The sequence below is a fragment of the Camelus ferus genome, chromosome 18 (assembly GCF_009834535.1).
Source record: "Camelus ferus isolate YT-003-E chromosome 18, BCGSAC_Cfer_1.0, whole genome shotgun sequence".
Classification (NCBI taxonomy): Eukaryota; Metazoa; Chordata; class Mammalia; order Artiodactyla; family Camelidae; genus Camelus; species Camelus ferus.
Genome location: NC_045713.1, coordinates 31106485 through 31126961, shown reverse-complemented (window position 1 = coordinate 31126961; position 20477 = coordinate 31106485). Strand labels below are relative to the sequence as shown.

The window sequence follows — 20477 nt, the reverse complement described above, 5'->3', positions numbered from 1 at the left end:
CTGCCTCTGTAACATGTTCCTGGGTGATGCTCCAGCAGCTGGCCTGGGGCCAGACTTTGAGAACCATTGCTCTAGGCTGTGCACAGTTTGGCCCACTGGCTGGCACCTGGGGTGGGGGCTCCGCGGTCCCCCAGGTGGTGGGATCTTTATTCCCTTTGAGGTCAAACTCCTTGACATCCAACTGTCGCTGAGGAAATCAGGTCTTTATCGGCTTCTTCAATCACTATCTCTGACCAGACCCAAGCAGTTTCCTCAAGTTCAAACCAACGATTTAAAGACATAATTGGAGCCTGGAGACAGGAGAATTTTCTGTCTGTGCACTGCAAACCTGCCCCATTCCAAAGGGTTCTGATCTGTGCATCTTACAACAAAGGAACCCTCCAAAATGTCTCTATCTAATACCACTGGGGGCCCTGCTTGAGCAGATTTGAACCCTGAAGATGGGGTCTTAGGTGGGCCCAGGGCCAGCAGCTCCAGGCCTGAAGCCACAGGGCGGGGAGGGGAGAGGCCACAGCTGCTGTAGCTTCGGGGACAGGGGCGGGGCCCTCTGGCAGGTCAGGCTGGGCCCAGCACCAGCCACCACAACTGATTTGAACAAGAATGACCACCCGGGCCAGGACCGGCTCCCCAGAGTCCTTGAAATTGAGAGAGCCACAGCCGGATCCGGATGGGTGCGCTGGAGGAGATAAGAGATTACAAACGGGTTGATCCTCTTCCTGGACCATGAGGGCAGGGACTGGCTGCTGGCTCCAGCAGCCAGAAGCCCCTGCCCGCTGTCTGTCCCAGGGAGGGCCTTTGAGTTGTGCATGACAGAATGGCACTCAGGGCCTGGTCCTGGGGTGCACAGGTGTACTGGGGAGGCCAGGCCAGCCCTTTGCAGACTGCAGCTCTCCCATCACTGGCTGGGTGACCTTGGGCTGTCCCGTGGGGGCGTGGTTCCTTACAGGACTGACTCAAGAACTGAATGAGATGATGCCATCTCCAGAGCTGTTTTCATCTTGCAAAGTACTAATATTTCATGTCTCTTTCGTATGATTTCTTTGAAACCCGGATAGCATTTTACATGGAAAGCGTATCTCAGCTCCATGGCGTTTCCTGGGCTCAAGAGTCGCCACGTGTGGCTTGTGGCTTCTGCGTTGGACAGAGAAGCTCTACTTCTGGGGTAGAGCTGGGGAGAGAGGCCAGTGCACACCCACAGGGAGATTCAAACACACAGGAAATGAAGAGATGAGATAGTTGCTGACGGTGTGGGGTTTTCCTGAGAGAATAAACGGGGCTGTGGGCTAGAGTGCTCTGCGGGGGATGAGGGGTCAGGGTTAGCCCCTCTCAGAGGTGGCATTTGAGCTGAGGCGTCAAAGAAGAAGCAACTCTTTGACGATCTAGGGAGATGGTCTGTGCATCAGACTGTGCAGGACTTAAAATATACAGATCCCTCGACCTGGGGACTCAGAGCTGCTGTGAGAGAGGCCCTGGCGTGTGTATGTTTGAAGAGCTCACTGAGTGATCCCCGTGCTTGGCCAGGAGGGCTGGGAAGCTGCCAGGGATGGGGCATTCAGTGGGAACAGCAAGTGCAAAGGACCTGAGGTGGCATGATCTTGGCCCATTGGCAGAGCTGAAGGGAGGAAGGGAGAGAGGGGTAGGAGGTGAGTCTGGAGGTGGCAAGCGCCTCACTGGCTCTCCAGGCCTTGGTATGGAATTCGACTTTTATTCTCAGTATGACAGGAAGCCACTGATTGCTGGACTGTTGTGGGAAAATTGCAAGGTCTTTTTACCAAAAGCCTGGACACTAGCTCTTTGTCTCTGCCTAAGTTAAAAAAGAAAAAAAAGTTTTAAGGTGCCACTTACTGCCTTTAGCCTGGTAATGAGGACGGGCTTGCAAGGCAGGTGGTTAGACACAGGAGTGTGTTTCCATGGAAGGTTATGGCATCCCTTGGCTGAGGGGAAAAGAACAGATTCACCCCTGTGCCTGAATCACTCCTCCTTGTGGGTGGGGGATGGACTTAGTGATTCCGTTATCCCAGTGCTGGAGGGAGTCCTCCAGCCTCCTCTCTCATCAGCCCTATGCACCCTCGTGCCTGCGGGTCCCTTCTCTCTCTCCAGCTGTTGTCAGTCCACTGGGGCAGCTAGAATACCTACCACAGACCGGGCACCTTAAACAACACAAACTTATTTTTGCTCAGTTTTGGAGGCTGAAAATCCCAGATCAAAGTGTCGGGAAAGCCGATTTCTCAGGACTCTCTCTCCTTGCCTTGCAGACAACTGCCATCTCACCGTGTCCTCATGTGGCCTTTGCTCTGCGTTCACGCAACCCCGGTGTCTCTTTGGGTGTCCAAATGCCCTCCTGTTACAAGGACACCACTCAGATCGGGTTAGGCCTACCCCATGGGCTTTATTTGAATCACCTCTTCAAAGACCCTGTCTCCAAATACAGTCACATCCCGAGGCACTAGTGTTACAGCTTCAACACATGAACTTGGGGGCCATGTGCTTTAACCCATAACACAGCTCAGAGTGGCAGGTGCTTTCCCCTGCCAGTTCACCCCTACACACATAAGCAACGGTGATCGCTGGAATGTTGGGGTGAAAGGCATCTTCCAATTAGGAAGATTTCCAGCCATAAAGAACTCTTGCAGCTATACCAGGGCATGGCAACTGAATGTCAGCCTTGCCCCCCAGCTCTGAAGTCCAGACATATTTATTGAGCAACTGTCTGGTGCAAAGTTCCAAGCTCGAGCATCGGTGATCTGTCCAGGGCCCTCCTCACCCAGTAGGATAGATTAGAAAGGGATTAAGTAGCCATGAGACCAGGCAGATGGGAGCCAATCAAACAGGAGCGGCTGGTCCACAGAAGATACTCTGGGGCCAAGGACGAGGGAAGACGCCTCCCATTCTGGAAGATGACGTCCCCTGGAGCTGGGCCTGGGGGAAGGGCACTGCAGGAGAGAAACAGCAGGAGTCAAAGCGAGCTGGGGAGAATTTCCAGAGCATCCATGGACTCCAGGGAATGGGCCACCGGACATGATAGGAGAGAAGCCCAAGGGAAGTTGCCCACAGACACCGCTCCCTCTCTATGCACCCGACACGGTGCCAGGTCCTTCACATACACAGCCTAATCTTCACACTGGCCCAATGAAGTCGGGACTTTTCATTGTTTTACAGATGGGAAAACCAGGGTGCAGAGAGGACAGGTCAGTTGCACGCAGTCACACAGCGAGGAAGTGACAGAGCTGGGATTTGAACCCAGGTTCTTAACCACCAACCCATTTTGAAGGGGAATGAGGGGAAGAGAAAGAGACATGTAGGTTGGGGCCGTACGGTTGAGGCCTGGATTCTGCAGACACCGGGAGCCATTGAAATTTTCTCCTGGGAATGGGACACGGTGACAGCTGAGCCTCCGGGAAGTACAGTCCAAAAAGCGAATTATTCTTTTATCAAGCTGGGAAACTCCCCTTCCAGCACCTGTCCTTTCCCAAGCAGCCTTGCAAGGAAGTCTGTGAACTCAGTGGCCACCTACATGCTTCCACCTTTCTTTCCTAATAACAGCCAACATTTGTTCAACTCTATGCCAAGCGCTTTATATGCATTGTCTCATTTTAATCCTCACTGAAAAAAATTTAAAAAGGAAAAAAAAATTTAAAAGCCCAGGCCGGGAAGTACACTTGCTGGCCCCGTTGACAGATAAAACAATGAGGCTCAGAGAGGTGATGGGGTGGGTCCAAGTCTCTCCACCCAAGTCTGTCTGACTCCAAAGCTCACATTTTTAACGATATTAGAATAATTCATGTTTCCCAATAAGAATCAGAAAGGCTGGCGAGCTGGACCTACTTTGTGAGCCTCAAAATATGACCAAGTTGACCTTATTTTTCTGTCTCTAGTCTGAGACAGTGCATTTTCTTCTGAGGGCAGTAACCACCTCCCTTCTCCATCTCTACCCTTCACGCCTCTGGTATCTTCCAAGGCTCAGCAGATAGTCTCCACTGCAAGTTGCCTTCAGCCTTGGCAGGCGGAGAGGTAGGGAGCGAATGAAACTGACCATATTCTTCCCTGCCAGCTGTCAACACACACCACCCACCCTGGGCAAGCGGCCACCTGCATGGCTGGGTAGGGGCAGGGCTTGTGTGCTCGCCATTGGCACCCCCAAGTCATCCATCCATCAGGACGCAATGACACTGCTCCTGGCACCGGGCCTGGTGGGCGAGGTGTATTCCCATGTAGCTGTGATCATACAGAATAAAGCCTGGTGTAGCCGAGTCCTCGGCAATGAGGAAGCAAACACAGCATTAAGACTCTGTCAACAAGGGTTTGGAAGACAGGAGTCATCCAGGAAATACAAGTTCTGATGCCACCACCTCTTCTGAAATCCATCTTTGGCTCACCCCGTCCCCAAAAGGGGAAAAAAAAGATCCTTCTGCATAAATTGTGGAAAGAATTACCAGGCTGCTGGAGACCCCAGACAGGTTTTCCTAGTTGATTGAATACCCCTCCGTTTTGTCTGTTTTTTTTTTTAATTTTTTTTAAAAAAACTATCAAAGTAAGAGAAAAATTTGGAAAACAGTTCCAAAGATTAGAACAGAAGCTGAAGTATACATCTAATCTGAACGTCTCTGACAGACCCCCATTCTGCCGAATAGTAGACACTTAAATCCAACCAATCCAGCATCCCCGCTGTGGCTTCCCCCAGAGTTGCATCTAAGAAGTTCTAGAAAGCCTAAATTAAAAAAAAAAAAAAAAGAAAAATCCTAGGAGGGGAGGGTATAGCTCAGGTGGTAGAGCACATGCTTAACATGCACAAGGTCCTGGGTTCAATCCCCAGTACCTTCTCTAAAATAAATAAATAAATAAACCTAATTACCACCCTCTGCCAAAATAAATAAGTAAATTTTATAATTCCCACTGCCCTAACAACTGTTTTTTCTGACAGTTGGTTTTTCCATGTAGTCGTTTTTCTCTAGTAACAGTCTAGCATAAGCTTTTTTCTATGTTGCTGTAAAAAATTGTATTTCTATTTACTATTTTTTATAATACAAGCAGTATATGTTCATTGTAGGAAAGTTACAAAACATGGATAAACTAAAATATATATATTTTTAAACAACCCAAGACCCTTCCACCCAAATATAATCACTATAGACATTTTGGTTAATCCTATCCACATTTTTTTTTCCTATCCACATAGATACCTGGAAATCCATAGTTTTTCTTCAAAGAAAAATAATTAATCATCCTTCCCTATCTTCCATTGTGTGCCTGTGCTCATAGTTTGTCCCATCCTTCTGCTCCTGTGGTGCATTTATATTTTCTTGCCATGGGCAGAGAAGCCAGGCAGTGAGTGTTTAATCGCTACAAGGTGTGGTCACTTTTAAACCCACCTGTGGTACTTGGTTACTAGGTGGACAGGGAAATGCCCAACCAGGAGCACTCTGGCCTCGTAACGACGACAGATCCTGCAGGGTTTAACATGCAGTGCAAAGGCCAGGTGCACGCATGTTTCTCCTTAAAGACCACACAAAAAGAAAGTGATTTTATGGCAGCTGTGGCCACATCTGATGCTTTGGAGTTCGGGATCTGGCTGGGGAGACAGGACACCTGTCACGCTACTCCTGGGATGGAGGCTGATATAATCCCAGACCCAGGAGCGGAGAAACCTACAGAACAGGTTTTGTAAGAACCCTAATGTCTACAGCAGCTGGGGGCCGTGGGGTCAGGACAGCGGGTTGTCTTTGAGGTCCAAGTAGCAAGGCATTTTATCTTATCTGGTGCGTTTATGAGACAAGGGATGATCTTTGCTGAATCTGTCTCCCTTTGTAGTGTGGTGTGTGTAGATGGTTTTTAGGTGATGTGCAGACAAATGTCTTTCATCTCACCAGTAATTATTTATGTTGAGGTGTAATCGAAACATATATAATTAGTAACAACAAACCTGTGATTTGAGGAACATTCTTGCTTAGGACAAAGCTAACATAGGTATTTAAGTGAAAAGAAGAGTGAGCCAATGTAAAGAAAGATATTAAGTTGATGAGAGTATAAATGGTACCCAGGTGCAGCCCAGATCATGAAGGGGGCACTCAGATTGGCTTTCATTCATCGGAACAGTTAGTCCCTGAAAACAGAAAGACAGCCAGCATCTTCAGCGCCAATCCTTGACGCACTTTTGCCGCAAGAGGCCTCTGTCTTCAGAGGCAGCTTCTTGGAGCTTCTTCATCCTTCCAGTGTTAGTTGGATCTAGAACCCAGAAGGTGCTCAAAATAAGCAGGCAGCAATAACGCATCACTTGAGTTCCTGAAACCTGGAAGCTGGTCTGGTCCGGCCACTTTTAAACATGGAAGTCCTGTCCTGCAAGATTGTGGTAAATGCCTCTGAACTGTGGGCTCTGGTTTCACCATCCTGACTTGAGTGTTTATTTTTGCAGTGGGATTTTTCAACAGATCTGTGTATTTGAGATTTTCTTTACACGTTGGATTATCAGGTTGGCATCTGAAGGGGTACAAGGGATCTCCTTGTACTATTGTTGATGCTCCTATGTTGTATGTGTGGGTCTTTAAAAAAAAGTAAAATGGTGCCAGGCTTTTGACTCTAAGCTCTTGGCAGGAGCTGGTAAATGTGACTCTTAAGAAGTGGGTGGTGGAGCGTCACCAGGAAGCTGTCCCCGGGTCTGTGCCCTCAGGGTGTACCAAAGCTTAAGGAAAAGTGCAGACTGAGGTTCTTCATCCTTTTGTGATCTTTATTTCTTTCAGCATCAAAAAAAAAAAAAAAAAGAGAGAGAGAATTTCCTTGTCCTTTGCACTTCACCACCTAAGAGTTGAGAGGCATTTGTCTGCTTGGCATCTGTGTGCAGACATTTTTCTGTTTCGTTCATTTTAAACACTGCAGTTTTCTTTTTGTATTTGGAAAACAATCTTATTCCGCCAGTTGCATAGGCCCTCAAAAAAAAGCTAGTAAGAGCTGATGCGCGTATGTTGTTGTAAACCAGGCATTGTTCTAAGCACCCTCAGAGGTAGGTGTAATATTGTCCCCAGTATTCAGATGAGGCAATGGAGGCACAGAGAGACCATGTAGCTTCCCTAAGTGTGCACAGCACACCTGGATTCAAACCCAGAGCTTGGCTCTAGCACGTAAGTCCTGAGCTGCTCCCCTGCCCAGGGAGTTGTGGGTAAGCCTTTCTTGAAAACTCTGTCTTTGTTGGATTTTTTCCTGTGTTGGGGGAAATTCACCCCACATTCCAGCCAAGGCATAGGAGACTCTTCTTTGGAAAATATGGCCCAGCTCAGCCAGATGTTGGTGAATATGGCTCCGACCAGAAGCTGATGCTAGGCAGGACCACCCCCATAAGACGCCTGCTTTCAAATGAGAAAAAGGAGCCCCTCTGTGTGGACACAGCCCCTGGGGGTCCACGACTGGGCATACAGAGCATGGGCTGGATTTCAGCTTCTTTCCTGCACTCCTCCAACTTGAAGAGACCCACCCAACCTGTATAATCGCTCTCGGTCCCCAGCTGGTTGGAGGGAAAAGTAGGTGAAAGTAGCCACTCTTGGGGCCACAGACTCCTCGTTACCACCAAGAGCATCAGTTGGCCATGAGGCGTTGACAAAGCGTTTCCTCCCAAATGCCTCTCTTTTGAATCCTGCCACCTGCTTTTCAAGTGGTCCCTGGGGGGTGAGGTTGCATGGTGTGCTGAGTTCTGAGCAATGAGATCTCCTGTGCTCCAGGCCTCCATGGAGCTGGCTCGAGGGAGGAAATACCTCAGTTATGGCTCCACATCTGTTCACAAGACCGTGTTTTCCAAGGACCCTGGTCGTGCTCCCTGCAAGGTGTGGCCAGTGTTCTTCAGCAGCTCTGAGCACTTATCTGACATGATTACTCATCTTTCATCCCAGGACCAGCCAGACTGGCACAGCAGAGCCACTTCAAGCTGGCAGGTAGGCAGGATGGAGCCTGGCGTGGTGCTCGGGTGGTGATGACGGCAGTCTGTGCCCCACAGGCTGTGACCCCCACGTTGGCTCTGTCAGGGTCACCACTCTGTTCTCGTTCCTTCCGGGCCATGTTCAGTGCCTAATGGGCCCCCTTCCTTTCCCAGCACCCCAGACACCACCCCAAAATGTGGGGCAGTGACCCCAAAGGACATCTCTGTAGATCGAGGGAGTGTGGTCACTGCCTTGACCCCAGAGAGAGAGAGCAAAGTAACCCACCCATAACCCCAACCACAGAGAACTCAGACATAACCTCAGCCTGACAGTGCCGTAAATTCTTAGCATTTCAGGGCTGGAATGAACATGATAGCGCTTCTAAACCAGTGCCTTCCAATCTCTCACATCACAGAGGATAGAGAATGAGCATGTGTGTATCAAGCTTCGAGGTAAAAGGGCAAGGCGGCTTGTGCCCAATGGCGGTGGGGAGGTGGGTGCTCGAGCCCAGCCCCGCCACCCAGAGGCCAAGAGCATCAGCCCCTTGGCTCACCTGAAGCACTCACTCCAGGCACACCTGTCGGGACGGCTCCAGTCCAGCCTTTTTCTGCAGCCAGATTCCACACTAAGCCTGTTCTTCCTTGCTCTGCTCCCATAGTGCTTGGGGTGAGCAGTTTGCACCCCATCCACCCCCACCCCTCCCCAGCAGCCTTTTCGTTCTGGCCGGTGAGGTTGTTTCCAGTTTTGAGGGTATTTACGGTGTTGCAATCACCAGCCTTCCTATGCACACATGCGTGCAAGCAAGCACGTATGGACACGTGCGCAAGACGTGGAACTAACTGTTGGGTCGTGGCTGTCACATTTTAAATGCAACAGAGACTGCCACGTTACTCTCCAGTGACTGCACCAACCTAAACCCCCCAGCATGTAAAGGTGTGTTCGGCCAATAGTTGGTATTACAAAACATTTTAATCTTTGTGAATCTGATGGCTGCTATTCAGAATTTTTTTTTAACTTAACTCGAATCAGCATAAATTTATAAATGGAGTTTTAAATATATATTTTTCTGTCTCCTGGGATCAGGTAGGCTACACAAAGTCAGGGATTTCTTTACTGTTTGTTTACTGATGGATGCTCAAACGCCTAGAACAGTGCTGAGTATACAGCAGGTGCCTAATAAGTATTTCCTGACTGAATAAATGAGTAGATTAACCATTGATACGGTCCAAAATACAAAAGACGCAAAGGAAGTAACTTATTTTCACGCATCTCCTTCCCCGGGATGCCCCCAGATGTCTTGTGCAGCCCCTTGGAGATAGGCTACCCACACACAACGAAATGTCTCTATGCTTCTGTTTCCTTTTCTTTTTTTTTTTACACAAATGCACACCAGCTCTGTATATGGTTCTGCCCTTTCTTTTCTCTCACTTTGTGGCAGCATTCTCCATCTCTGATCAGCTCAAAGAAGACCATTTTGTCTCCTCTCCTGGAGGGCTGGAGCAAGCCACTTTTTTTTTTTAATTGAAGAATAGTTAATTACATTATTAAATTAGGTTCAGGTGTACAACATAGTAATTCAGTATTTTTATGGCTTAAACTCCATATAAAGCTATTATAAAATATTGGCTGTACATTACATTCTGTATTTTATCTATTTTATACCTAGTAGTTTGTACCTTTTAAGCCCCTTCCCCTGTTTTGCCCCTCCCCCTGCTGCCCTGGGAGCCACTTTTCTTCTTACTTTTATCAGTCCCTCTGCATTTGGCTAGAGCTCTAGGAGCTGCAGCCTTGGGCAAAGGAGGTGATGGCCGTTGCCACACTGCAGATTTCCCCACCACCCACCAAAGCAGGAGCAAGAGGTCAGGTTTTTCCATCAAGCGTGTCAGTGAGAGGTGGCTGGAAGCCAGGTGACCTGGTTTCTATTTCCAGATTTGCCTGACTCACTGTGACCATGAGTGAGTCCCTCTGTGTTACCGTCTCTGTGAAATGGGCATAATTATGGCTGAAATACTCAACATACTTGAAGGGCTGACATGAGGACCCAGGAGGAAACACTTGATAGAGATGCTGTCCTTCAACTGGGTGGAAAACAATGAACAGAGCATTTCCTCAAGGGTCATCCGGATGATTATTTTAATTTCCTCTTTTAAGAGGAACCCTTTTTTAAACTGTGAAATTATCTTAGTATGTACTAAGAAAAAATGGCATAGCACATCAAATTTATTCACAGGCATAACATTGCTTAGGATGAGGTTGAATTTTGTAAGCAAAGAGAGTAAGTTGAGGTGATACGATATATTAAGTGAATAAAACATACCAGTGCTATAGAGATTTGGCAAAAATTGTGAAGGTGGTATGCCAATGATTGATATTTGGGACTGAATTAGCAGGTATTTGGGGGGGCAAATAACAAATCAAATGTACAAATACTTATATGAAAACCCATTTTTAAGGATTTCTTTTTATTCAGTGCAAACATATAAGACACAGTAAATCTGAGGAGGACCGGAGAGTTAATAGTTTAAGCTTTGTGGGCCACAAACTTCTCATATTCTTTTTTTAATAACTCTTTAAAAACATAAAAACCATTCTGAGCCTGAGGGCCATACAGAAACAGGCTGGATTTCAAAATTTATAGTTCCTTGCAATAAATTAATAAGTTTATTGAGCATAATAGCTGCTAATGCCCAAAATTCAGGTACAACAACCTGAATGGGACCCATTTATTAATGATACTTACTTATTATTAACATTAATATTCTACTTACTCCCCTCTTTTTTCAGTATTACTATGAACTCATGGATTTTTTATGCATTTAATATGTTTCAATTAATTGCATGCTTTTTAAAGACAGATGCTCAAATTGTCCCGTCTCTGCCAGTGAGCATCCCTTCAAGGAAGGACCGACTCCAGGCATCTTTGATACCTTCTTTTGCTTTCTGATAGGGTGAGACATCCCAGCCTCATCTTGTAAATTTCCGGCACCAAAACTGGTATCAGCCGTTTCTCTAAGACGCCCTGGTTCCTTTTCATCAGGAATGGTATTTAGAGTCCAAAATCTGGGTGTTCGGAATGCACATATTTGCATTTATAAATAGAAATGGTGTCCCGGGTATGTCCTGGCCCCTGAAGAGATTCTGATGTGCCGACTTCAAAACTCTGCCCCCACCGTCTCCAGCCTGGAATAGCGAGCCGCATCGATGGCTCTGACCTGGCCAGGTGCTCAAGAACAAAGAGTCAGTCATGTTCTGGGGCGGCCCTAGCAGGGGCAGAAACATGAAAGATTTTTCAATAACCAGAGTCAATCCATTTTCAGGTTAACCTTCAATTACCTATAAAAATCCAGCTTCCCAGAACCCTTATTCCCTGATAACCTTGGATAATTGAAGTTTTGCTGCAAAAATAAGTACAGGGGATTTTAATGAAAGCATCTGACCTGCAATTTACAGGAATCACAAAGTCAGATGTCCACATACCCCAAAGCAGGGAGTTCAAAAATGAGTGAAGTGGGCTAAGAAGATAAGGAATGGGGAGAATCGGGGTGAACCAGGGCACACAGGCTCCATCTTAGAGGGACAGTTGCTAGTCAGTTCCAGGAGAATGCTGCCATGTGGGAACAATCATCAGACCTTTCTGATTTTTCAAAAGTTGAAAAAAATCAAGATTTTTTTTTAAAATGTGAACTTGCATAATTTTGAGATGGCACTGGATTTAATTAAGTGCTTTGTTAAAACTTTATTTAGATGTAATTTTTGTACACTAAAATGCCTCCATGTCAAGTATAGCATTTAATGAGTTTTTACAAATGTATGCATCCAGTTAACACCATCTCACTCAAGATCACCTCCAAAAGTTTCCCTTATGTATCTTTCTAATCAATCCTATTCACACCGAGCCCAGGGAACCACTGATCTGCTTTTTGTCCCTATAGATACATCTTTTCCAGGGCTTCATATAAAGGGAAACACGTAGTATACACATAGTATGTATGTTTTCATGTCTAGCTTCTTTCACTCCACATAATGGCTTCTTTATATCCATTCATGTTGTTGCACGTATCAATAGTTGTTCATTTTATTGCTGAAGAGGATTCCATTATATAGATATACTACAATTTGTTTATTTACCCACCTGCTGGTGGCCACTTGGATTGTTTCCAGTTTGGGATTACTAATGAATAAGGCTGCTGTAAATATGTATGTGCAAGTCTTTGTGTGAACGTATGTTTTCAGTTCTTCTGGATAAATAAAAGTGGAGCTGCCAGGTCATATAAGTGTCCATTTAACTTTATGAGAAACTGTCAAACTGTTTTCCAAAGTGACTGTAGTATTTTGCATTCCAACCAGTCACATGGGGGAGTTTTAATTGCTCCACATTGTCACTAACACTAGATACTGTCAGTCCTCCGTGGGTGGGAAAGGTGTCTCATTGTGGTTTTTGATTTGCATTTCCCGAATGACTAACAATGCTGGCATCTTTTCACGTGCTTTTGAGCTATTCATATATCTTCTTTTACGAAGTAGTTTTTTTTTTTTAATCTTTTGCCTTTTTTTTTTTTTTGATTGGGTTGTTTAGCTTATTATTGACTTGTAAGGATTCTTTATACATTCTGCACACAGATTCCACAGTGTGGTTTGAAGAGCATAAGATTTCATTTTAATGAAGTACAATGTATAAGGGTTTTTTGTTTTTTTTTTTCTTTTATGATGTCTGATTTCAGTGTTCTATCTGAAAGATCTTTGCCCACCTCAGGATTGCACAGATTTTCTCCTGGACTTTCTTCCGGATGTTTTATAGTTTTAGCTCTTGTGCTTAGGTCTCTGATTCATTTCAAGTTAATTTTTGTATCTAGTGTGAAGTAGGAGTTGAGATTCCTTTTTCTTATATCCAGATCTATTGTTCCAACATGTTTTGTTGAAAAGACAGTCCTTTCTGTGTGAATTACCTGAGGTCCTTTGTAAGGCTCTTTCTGGACTCTATTCTGTCCCATTGATTAATATGTCTGTTATCACACGAATAGCACACTGTTCTGATTATTGTACCTTATAGTAAGTATTGATATCAGATCCTATATGTATGTCTTTCTACTTTGTTCTTCTTTTCCAAAAGATTTTTTTTTCTATCTTTGTTCTTCTACTTTTCCAGATAATGTTTAGAATTAGCTTGTCAATTTCTGCAAAAAATTGCTGGGATTCTGATTGAGATTGAATTAACTCTAGAGCTTGATTTGAGGTGAATGGACATCTTAATATTAAATCTTCTGATCCACGAACATACTACATCTCTCCATTTATTTAGGGTTTCTTTAAATTAAAAAAACATTTTAAAGCCACTAAAGGCACCAAGACAATTAAAAAGGGGAAAAAACAGTCTTGGTGTTGGAACAGGTGGTTATTCTCATGCAAAAGAATGAAATTGAATCCCCACTTCACACCATATGCAAAAATTAATTCAAACTGGATCAAAGACCCACATGTAAGAGCTAAAACTATGAAACTCTAAGAGTAAGTCATAGGAATAAACCTTTATGACTTTGGATTAGGCAGTGAATTCTTAGCTATGACACCAAAGCATAAGCAACAAAAGAAATATAGACAAGTTAGGCACCAACAAAATCTAAAACCTTTTGTGCTTCAGAGGATACATCAGGAAAATGAAAAGATTCTGGAAGCAATTCAAATAAATTACATTAAAATGTCAAAAAAAAAAAAAAAAAAGAGAGAGAGAGAAAATGAAAAGATAGCCCACAGAATGGGAGAACATTTTTGCACACCCTGTGTCTGAAAACGGACTTGTGAGTAGAATATATAAATAACTCTTACAACTTAATAATAAAAAGCCAAATAACCCAGTTAAATAATAAGTAAATGGTCTGAATAGATATTTCTCAAAAGAAGATACATCGAGCATATAATGGATATAATGGCCCATAAGCACGTGAAAAGGTGCTTAGCATCATTAGCTATAAGGGAAATGCAAACCAAAACCAGAGTAAGATGCCACTTCACGCCTACAAGGGTGGCTGTCGTAATTTTTTAAATGGATAATAACAAGTGTTACGTTGTAGAGAAACTGGAATCTTCATGCACTGCTGGTGGAGTTGTGAAACAGTGCAGCTATTTTGGAAAACAGTCTGGCAGTCCTTCAAAAGATTAAACGTGAATTGCCGTATGATCCAGTTGGTATATCCACGCTTAGGTACATACCCAAGAGCAGTGAAAACGTTTGTCCGCACAAAAACGTGTACGTGATTGTTCATAGCAGTGTTATTCAAAACAGCCAAAAAGTGGAAACAATCCAAATGTCCATCAGCTGATGAATGAATTAAAAAAAAAGAAGTGATATATCCATAATATGGAATATTATTTGGCAATGAAAAGAAATAAAGTACTGATACATGGTACAACGTTATGAACCTTGAACACATGCTAAGTGAAAGACCAGCCACAAAATGTATATAATGCATAATATACAGCTCTGTTTATACGAGCTGTCCAGAACAGACAATCTATAGAGACAAAAAATAAAGGTTGCCTGGGGTGGGGGGAGGGGAGAGGAAGGAGTGAGGAGTGACTGGTGATGGGTTCAGTTTTTTGGGGGAAGATGAAAACATTTTAAAGTATATGGTGGGGGGAAGGTATTGCTCAGTGGTAGAGTGTGTGCTTAGCATGCACAAGGTCCTGGGTTCAATCCCCAGTACTGTCATTAAATAAATAAATAAATCTGCAAATAAACCTAATTACCTCCCCTCAAAATTAGAAATTAAAAAAAAATTTTAAAGAAATAAAGTGTATGTTGGTAATGATTGAACAAGTCCATGAATACGCTAAAATCCTCTGAATCTATCCTTTAAATGGATGAGTCATATAGTATGTGAATTGTATCTCAATAAAGTTGTTATTTACAAAAGGAAATTATCTTTTTAAAAATCCTGTGCTAACACACAAAACAACAACAACAACAACAAAAACTTTTGCAAACCCAGTACAGCTCTTGGCTCATCCATTTGCAACCCCTCATGCAGAAGGTTCAGAAGAACTGACCGTGTTAATAGCACTGATGTGTCTTTTGTCAAAATAATGAGTAGAGACACAAACTGGGCACCCAGTTACTGTGCCCCCAGGACACGGAGTCCGATCTCCGGAACAGTTTGTCTCTGAAAGTGAGCAGATGTTTTCTTTTCTAAGAAAACAGAAACCGTTGTACACAGCATCAATTGTTTTTGCATTGGCTGCCAGGAATGTTTACCATGAGTTCCGGGCCAAAGTGTAGATAGTGATCTGGGACTCTCTGAAGCATGACGGTATCCACTCTGCCTGCGTCCATACCTGGACTCAATCTCCACTTGGCTTGTTTGGGTTGGTTTAAGCTGTAAGCTGATTCAAACCTTTCTACACAAGCTGTGTATACATTCCAAACACAGACCGTCTATCACCTTGGCAGTGAAACCTGACAGGAACAACATAAACTTGTTTATAGCATTTATTGATTTTTACTTGGCTCATGGTCCAAGGGACCAGACTTGTAGGAGGTAAGCAGTTCTCAATAAACGGTTATTTGCTCCCTGTGGTCACAATTCTTGTTGCGTGTAACACTATGGTTTACTCAGTATTTTTCTTTAAGTCTTTCTCTCTCTCGCTCTCTCTTTTTTTTTTTACCTAAGTGTATTTATGAACCTAAAGCAAAAGTCAGTAGTATCTCTTGCCATAAATAGAAGATCCCTCTAAAAAATAAAGCCAGTGAAAACAGAAGATTGTTGATTCCCACCAGTTACTATTGCATGACGCGGCTCTGAGCCTGAGGCTTCATTGTTAAACTGGGAGATAAGCGGGGCTCAGACAGAAATTAAGGACCTGAGACTTTCTTCTTGACTGAATCGGAGTGATTAAATGAGAATAGAAGAGGGTAGATATCAAAGAGGCCCTTGGTCTGTTTCTACCCCGACTATTTATTGGAGCCTGAAATGCGTTCTTCATCTCTTGGACCTTGGGCTGCTGGACTACGCAAGACGGGTGAAGCCCCGGTCCTTTCCAAGTTTAAGGTTGTGGATAATAATGGGTAAGAATTAAATGACATATGAAGTCCTGTTAGTGGCTAGATCAAGGTAAACACTTGTGCTTCGATGTTGCTCTTGTAGTTGTTTTTATTGTAATTATTATTACTTTATTATCCCAGAGCAGGGAATGAATCCTCTGGGGAAAGGTGGGGTTTGGGTTAGTCTGTGAATGTCTGTCCTATAGCCATGATGGTCTGGACAGGCACTTGAAGCTCGATTTCCATCAGAAAGCAGAGGCAGTGGAGTTAGAGGGTTAAAGCTTCTAATATTTTGGCAAGGAAGCTGAGGGATGTTACTGGGTCAGAAAATTAGGTCAGGAGTGGAGGTGCCTGGGTATGTTTAAGATCTCTCTTTAAACATGAAGGTCTGGCATTCATTTTGCTGTTCGGTGGAGTTCCAGGCACTGTGCTAGGCTTGTTGGGAATTCAGAGCTGCTACCCTCAGGGAGCTTATGATCTCATGGGAGTGAGAAGCCACAGGACAAGAAACTATGACACAGAGTAGAACAAGGTGAATTTATTTTCTGTTGGTTGCAAATGACAGACATCCAGTCTGAATCAGCATAAGTAAGGAGGATAATTTATTGGTTCTCATGTCTGATGAGTCTGGAAATAAATGGCTTCAGGAATGGCTGGATCCAGGTGTTCAAATGATATCATCAGAAATCTCTCTCTCCATCTTTTGCCTCTGCTTTCCTCTGTGTTGGCCTTCTTAGGCAGTCTCCCCATCTGTGATGCCAAATACCACCAGCTTAGTAGTCTTAGCTAACAGGGAGGTCTCTTCCTCAGTTATTCCAGCATAAAGTAATGGAATTGAGTCCCAGTGGTCCAAACTGGGGTCATGAGACCCCACCTTGAGCTAGGGGTGGTAGTCTGCCTGGACACTCACAGCAGCTGAGACTGGGGGAGGGGTTCACCTGAGGAAACATCTGAGCAAGGGGAGAGGGTGCTGGGAAGCAGGTACTGCCCTGCCCACCACAGGGCCCCCAGAAAGGCAGAGGCTCTCAGAGAAGATCAGGGGTCATTTCAGCCAGGGAGTCAGGACAGCTTCATGAAGGAGGTGGCCTTTGGCCAACTGGGACCCCAGGAAAGAGCTGGGGTCCTCCTACAGAAGGTTCCTGGGAAGAAGGAAGGAGGAAAGAGGTATTTCCTGAGAAGCCATCATGCTCCAGGCTCTGTGAGCACCACAAGAACCCTGTCTGCTCATGCGGATGGGAAACAGAGTCTCAGAAAGCTTACCCACTCCTCACCGACCTGCAGCCAGCCGCCAGGGCTCCTCACCCCACTCCAGTCCATCACCGAGCAGCTGGGGCGCTCTTTTCAGACCTCAGAGTGGACGGCATCACACGTCCTTAACTCCACAGCTCTAGCTGTCTTGGGATTGAAACCCAAATCCTTAACGTGGCCCCTGAGGCCCCACGTGGTCCAACTCTACTCACCTCCCCAGGCTTCCTCCCCCTCAGCCTCTGCTCCTGCCCCCCTACTCCTCTTCTGTCCTTAACTCAGCTTCTCCAAGGACCCTGGGGCTTGGTGGGGCTCCCTTTTGTTACAACAGTAGCTGACACTTAAGTGCCAGACCTTTGTCCACACTCTACATGTTTTTATTCAATCAGTCTTCACAGCAACCCTAAGAGGTGGAGGCCGTTGTTCCACCATTTTACGAGACGGGGAAACTGAGGTCCTGAGAAGGTGATTTGCTCAAAGTCACGCAGCTGGAAAGTGAAAAAGCTCAGAGTCAAAGCCAGACGTTTGGCTCCAGAGTCCCCATTCTTCACCACCACCCTCTTCCACCTCTGAGATCTCAGGGTCCCAATCCTTCCTATCACACTTGGTAACTATGCATTTTTGATGGGTTATTTGATGGACATCTGTCTCAGCGCCAACAGCTAGTGACAGTGGAGTAGTCCACTGAGCATGTAGTCTGCTAGGTGCTGTGCTTAGCACTTTTTATGCCTCACCTGATTTCAGCCTGTCAGCAATCCTATAAAAATTGGATCCAGGTATCCCCATTTTGCCCTGGAGAATCTGAAGAGTTGAGAGTGTAAGTAACTTATCTGATAAGCTGGAAATTCCCAGAAGGAAGAAACTTTGTCCATTTTGCTCACCATTGAGGCCAGAGGGGCTAATTCAGTGCCTGGCATACAGTCGGCACTCAGTAAATGCTTTGGGGTTGGTTGGTTGGAAGGATGGATGATAGATGGCAGGAAGGAAGGGACGGGTAGAGAGAAGGCCGGTCTGCCCATCTTCCATGCCCATGCTCTGGCCACGGCTGGGACATCCTCGGACGCAAGGCCGATGTCGGATCTGATGGTGCTGTCCGGGGTCTCTCTGCAGGAGCCACAATGCACATGAAGAAGTACCTGCTGAAGTGCCTGCACCGGCTGCAGAAGGGCCCCGGCTACACGTACAAGGAACTGCTGGTGTGGTACTGTGACAACACTAACACCCATGGCCCCAAGCGCATCATCTGCGAGGGGCCCAAGAAGAAGGCCATGTGGTTCGTGATCACCCTGCTCTTCGCCGCCATCGTCTGTTGGCAGTGGGGCAGTCTTCATCAGGACCTACCTGAGCTGGGAGGTCAGCGTCTCCCTCTCCATCGGCTTCAAGACCATGGACTTCCCCGCTGTCACCATCTGCAACGCCAGCCCCTTCCAGTAGGTGGTCCCTGGAGCCCGGCCGGTCTCAGCGGGGCTGCTTTGCTTTTCTTTTTGCTTTTCCCCTCTTCCTCCCATCTTTCCTTCCTTCCTTCCTTTTTTCCCATTTCTCTCTCTCTCTTTCTCTCTGTCTTCTTCTTTGCTTTTATACCTTTGCAGCAAGTCAAATTCAAAATTTGTAACCCTCCTAGGTTTAAAAAGAACCTCAAAAAATATCTGGTAGTCCCTGCCTTCCGGCCCATCAGTGCCTATTTATTGATTCAGTGTGTATTTACTGAGCACCTCCTATTGCCAGGTGCTGTTCTAGGCACAGGGATACGTCAGTGACTAAAACAAGGGCCCTTGTCACAGCCTACCAGAGAAAACAGACACTAATCTTTTCCCCATAGATACTGAATTCATTATAATTGTGGGGATTAAAAAAAATTTGTATATATAGCAACCCTATGTCGAGTGCTTATGAAATTCCAGGCAGTGCATTGAGTGTTCCTTGGGTAGCTCGTGTAATTCTAACCCACACAACACCCTAGGAGTGGGCGGTACTGTGGTAGCCCCAGTTCACATGTCAGGAAATGGAGATTCAGAGAGGTGAGGGAACTTGCCCAGAGACACACAGTGAGCAACTGTGGGGTTTGAACCCAGGCCTGATCTGACCCCAGATCAGCTGTTTAACCACTTGATGGCAAGGCCTGTGAAGGGAACACCCAAGGGGGCCCAAACTAGTCAGGGCTGAGGAGAGGCAGAAGGTCAGTCAGAGAAAAGTGCCCCAAGAAATGAGTAGAAGTTAGCCAGACAGAGAGAAGAGAACGCCCCAGGTGGAGGACACAGCACGCGCCGAAGCCCTGGGGCGAGACAGAGCTTAGTGCCTGAACTGAAAGAAGAGCCAGCATGTCTGAGTCACAGGGAACACAGGGACCTTCTAGCCTAAAGAAGGTCCTAGACACTAATTCACACTTCCTGATGACATTTCCAGCTATCAGAAAGTCACTTCTTTCTAGTAATAGGGCTCCTCCTTGCTTGGGTGGGTCCTTGAAACTACTCCAGAAAACTCTTGATAATTATCGTAACAACACACTCTGCCCAAGCCAGCGTTCCAAGTGCTTTATAAGCATCGTCTCGTCGAATCCTTCCAAAAGCCCTCTAGGGTAAATATTTTATTCCCCCCATTTTTTAGATGAGAGAACAGAGCCTCAGAGAGGTTCACTTGCCCAGGGTCACACAGATACTAAGTCGCATGTCAGAATTCAAACCCAGAGCCCATGAATTCAAACCCAGAACTTCCCGAGCCCCTCAGCCACTGTGGCCGTCTCGGCTGTCATGGCAGCCCCCACCCCACAGCCCACCACCTTTCCCCATCTTCCTCTCCCTGTGTGCACGTGGGTAGCTGATGTGATGGTCAGGGGACAGCCGGTGTCAGCTCTGGGTGCTGTACGCCTTTGTACCAGGACCAGAGTTAAAGTGCCCTCTCCCGCAGGAAGTCCTCCAGCCAGAGCTGACATACACACCCTGGAGACCACACTCTAGGGCAGGGTCTTGAGTAAATCGGGTGTGGGGTGACTGGGGTGCAAGGCCAGGGGCCCCCACCCAGGTCCTGGTGGGGCCACATTTCTACCAGACTGACTGGTCACCTTTTCCGATATGGGAGCCTCAGGGGCTGGGAAAAGATACTGGAGCACAACCCCGCAGTCCCGTCCACCTTGTCCCTCCTGAAACTGGCTTCTGTCCTCCAAATCGCTGCTGGAGAATTAGGATCTTAGGATCACAGACATGCCCCTCCCCTCTACATTTTCCATCCCTCCTGGGAGGGAGACGTCAGGGCCCTGGGTACACAAAACACACCTACTGGGGCCCACCAAACCCAGGTTC

The 20477-nt window shown here is 45.9% G+C and overlaps 1 protein-coding gene across 1 annotated transcript in view; it reads left to right on the top strand.

Moving 5' to 3' along the window:
* SCNN1B (sodium channel epithelial 1 subunit beta) overlaps positions 1-20477 on the top strand; it is a 55523-nt gene that overhangs the window by 13977 nt on the left and 21069 nt on the right. Inside the window, 2 exon segments of the mRNA XM_032460876.1 lie at positions 18292-18503; positions 18505-18611. Of these exon segments, the coding sequence (XP_032316767.1) occupies positions 18300-18503; positions 18505-18611 (311 nt within the window). The 5' untranslated portion in view covers positions 18292-18299.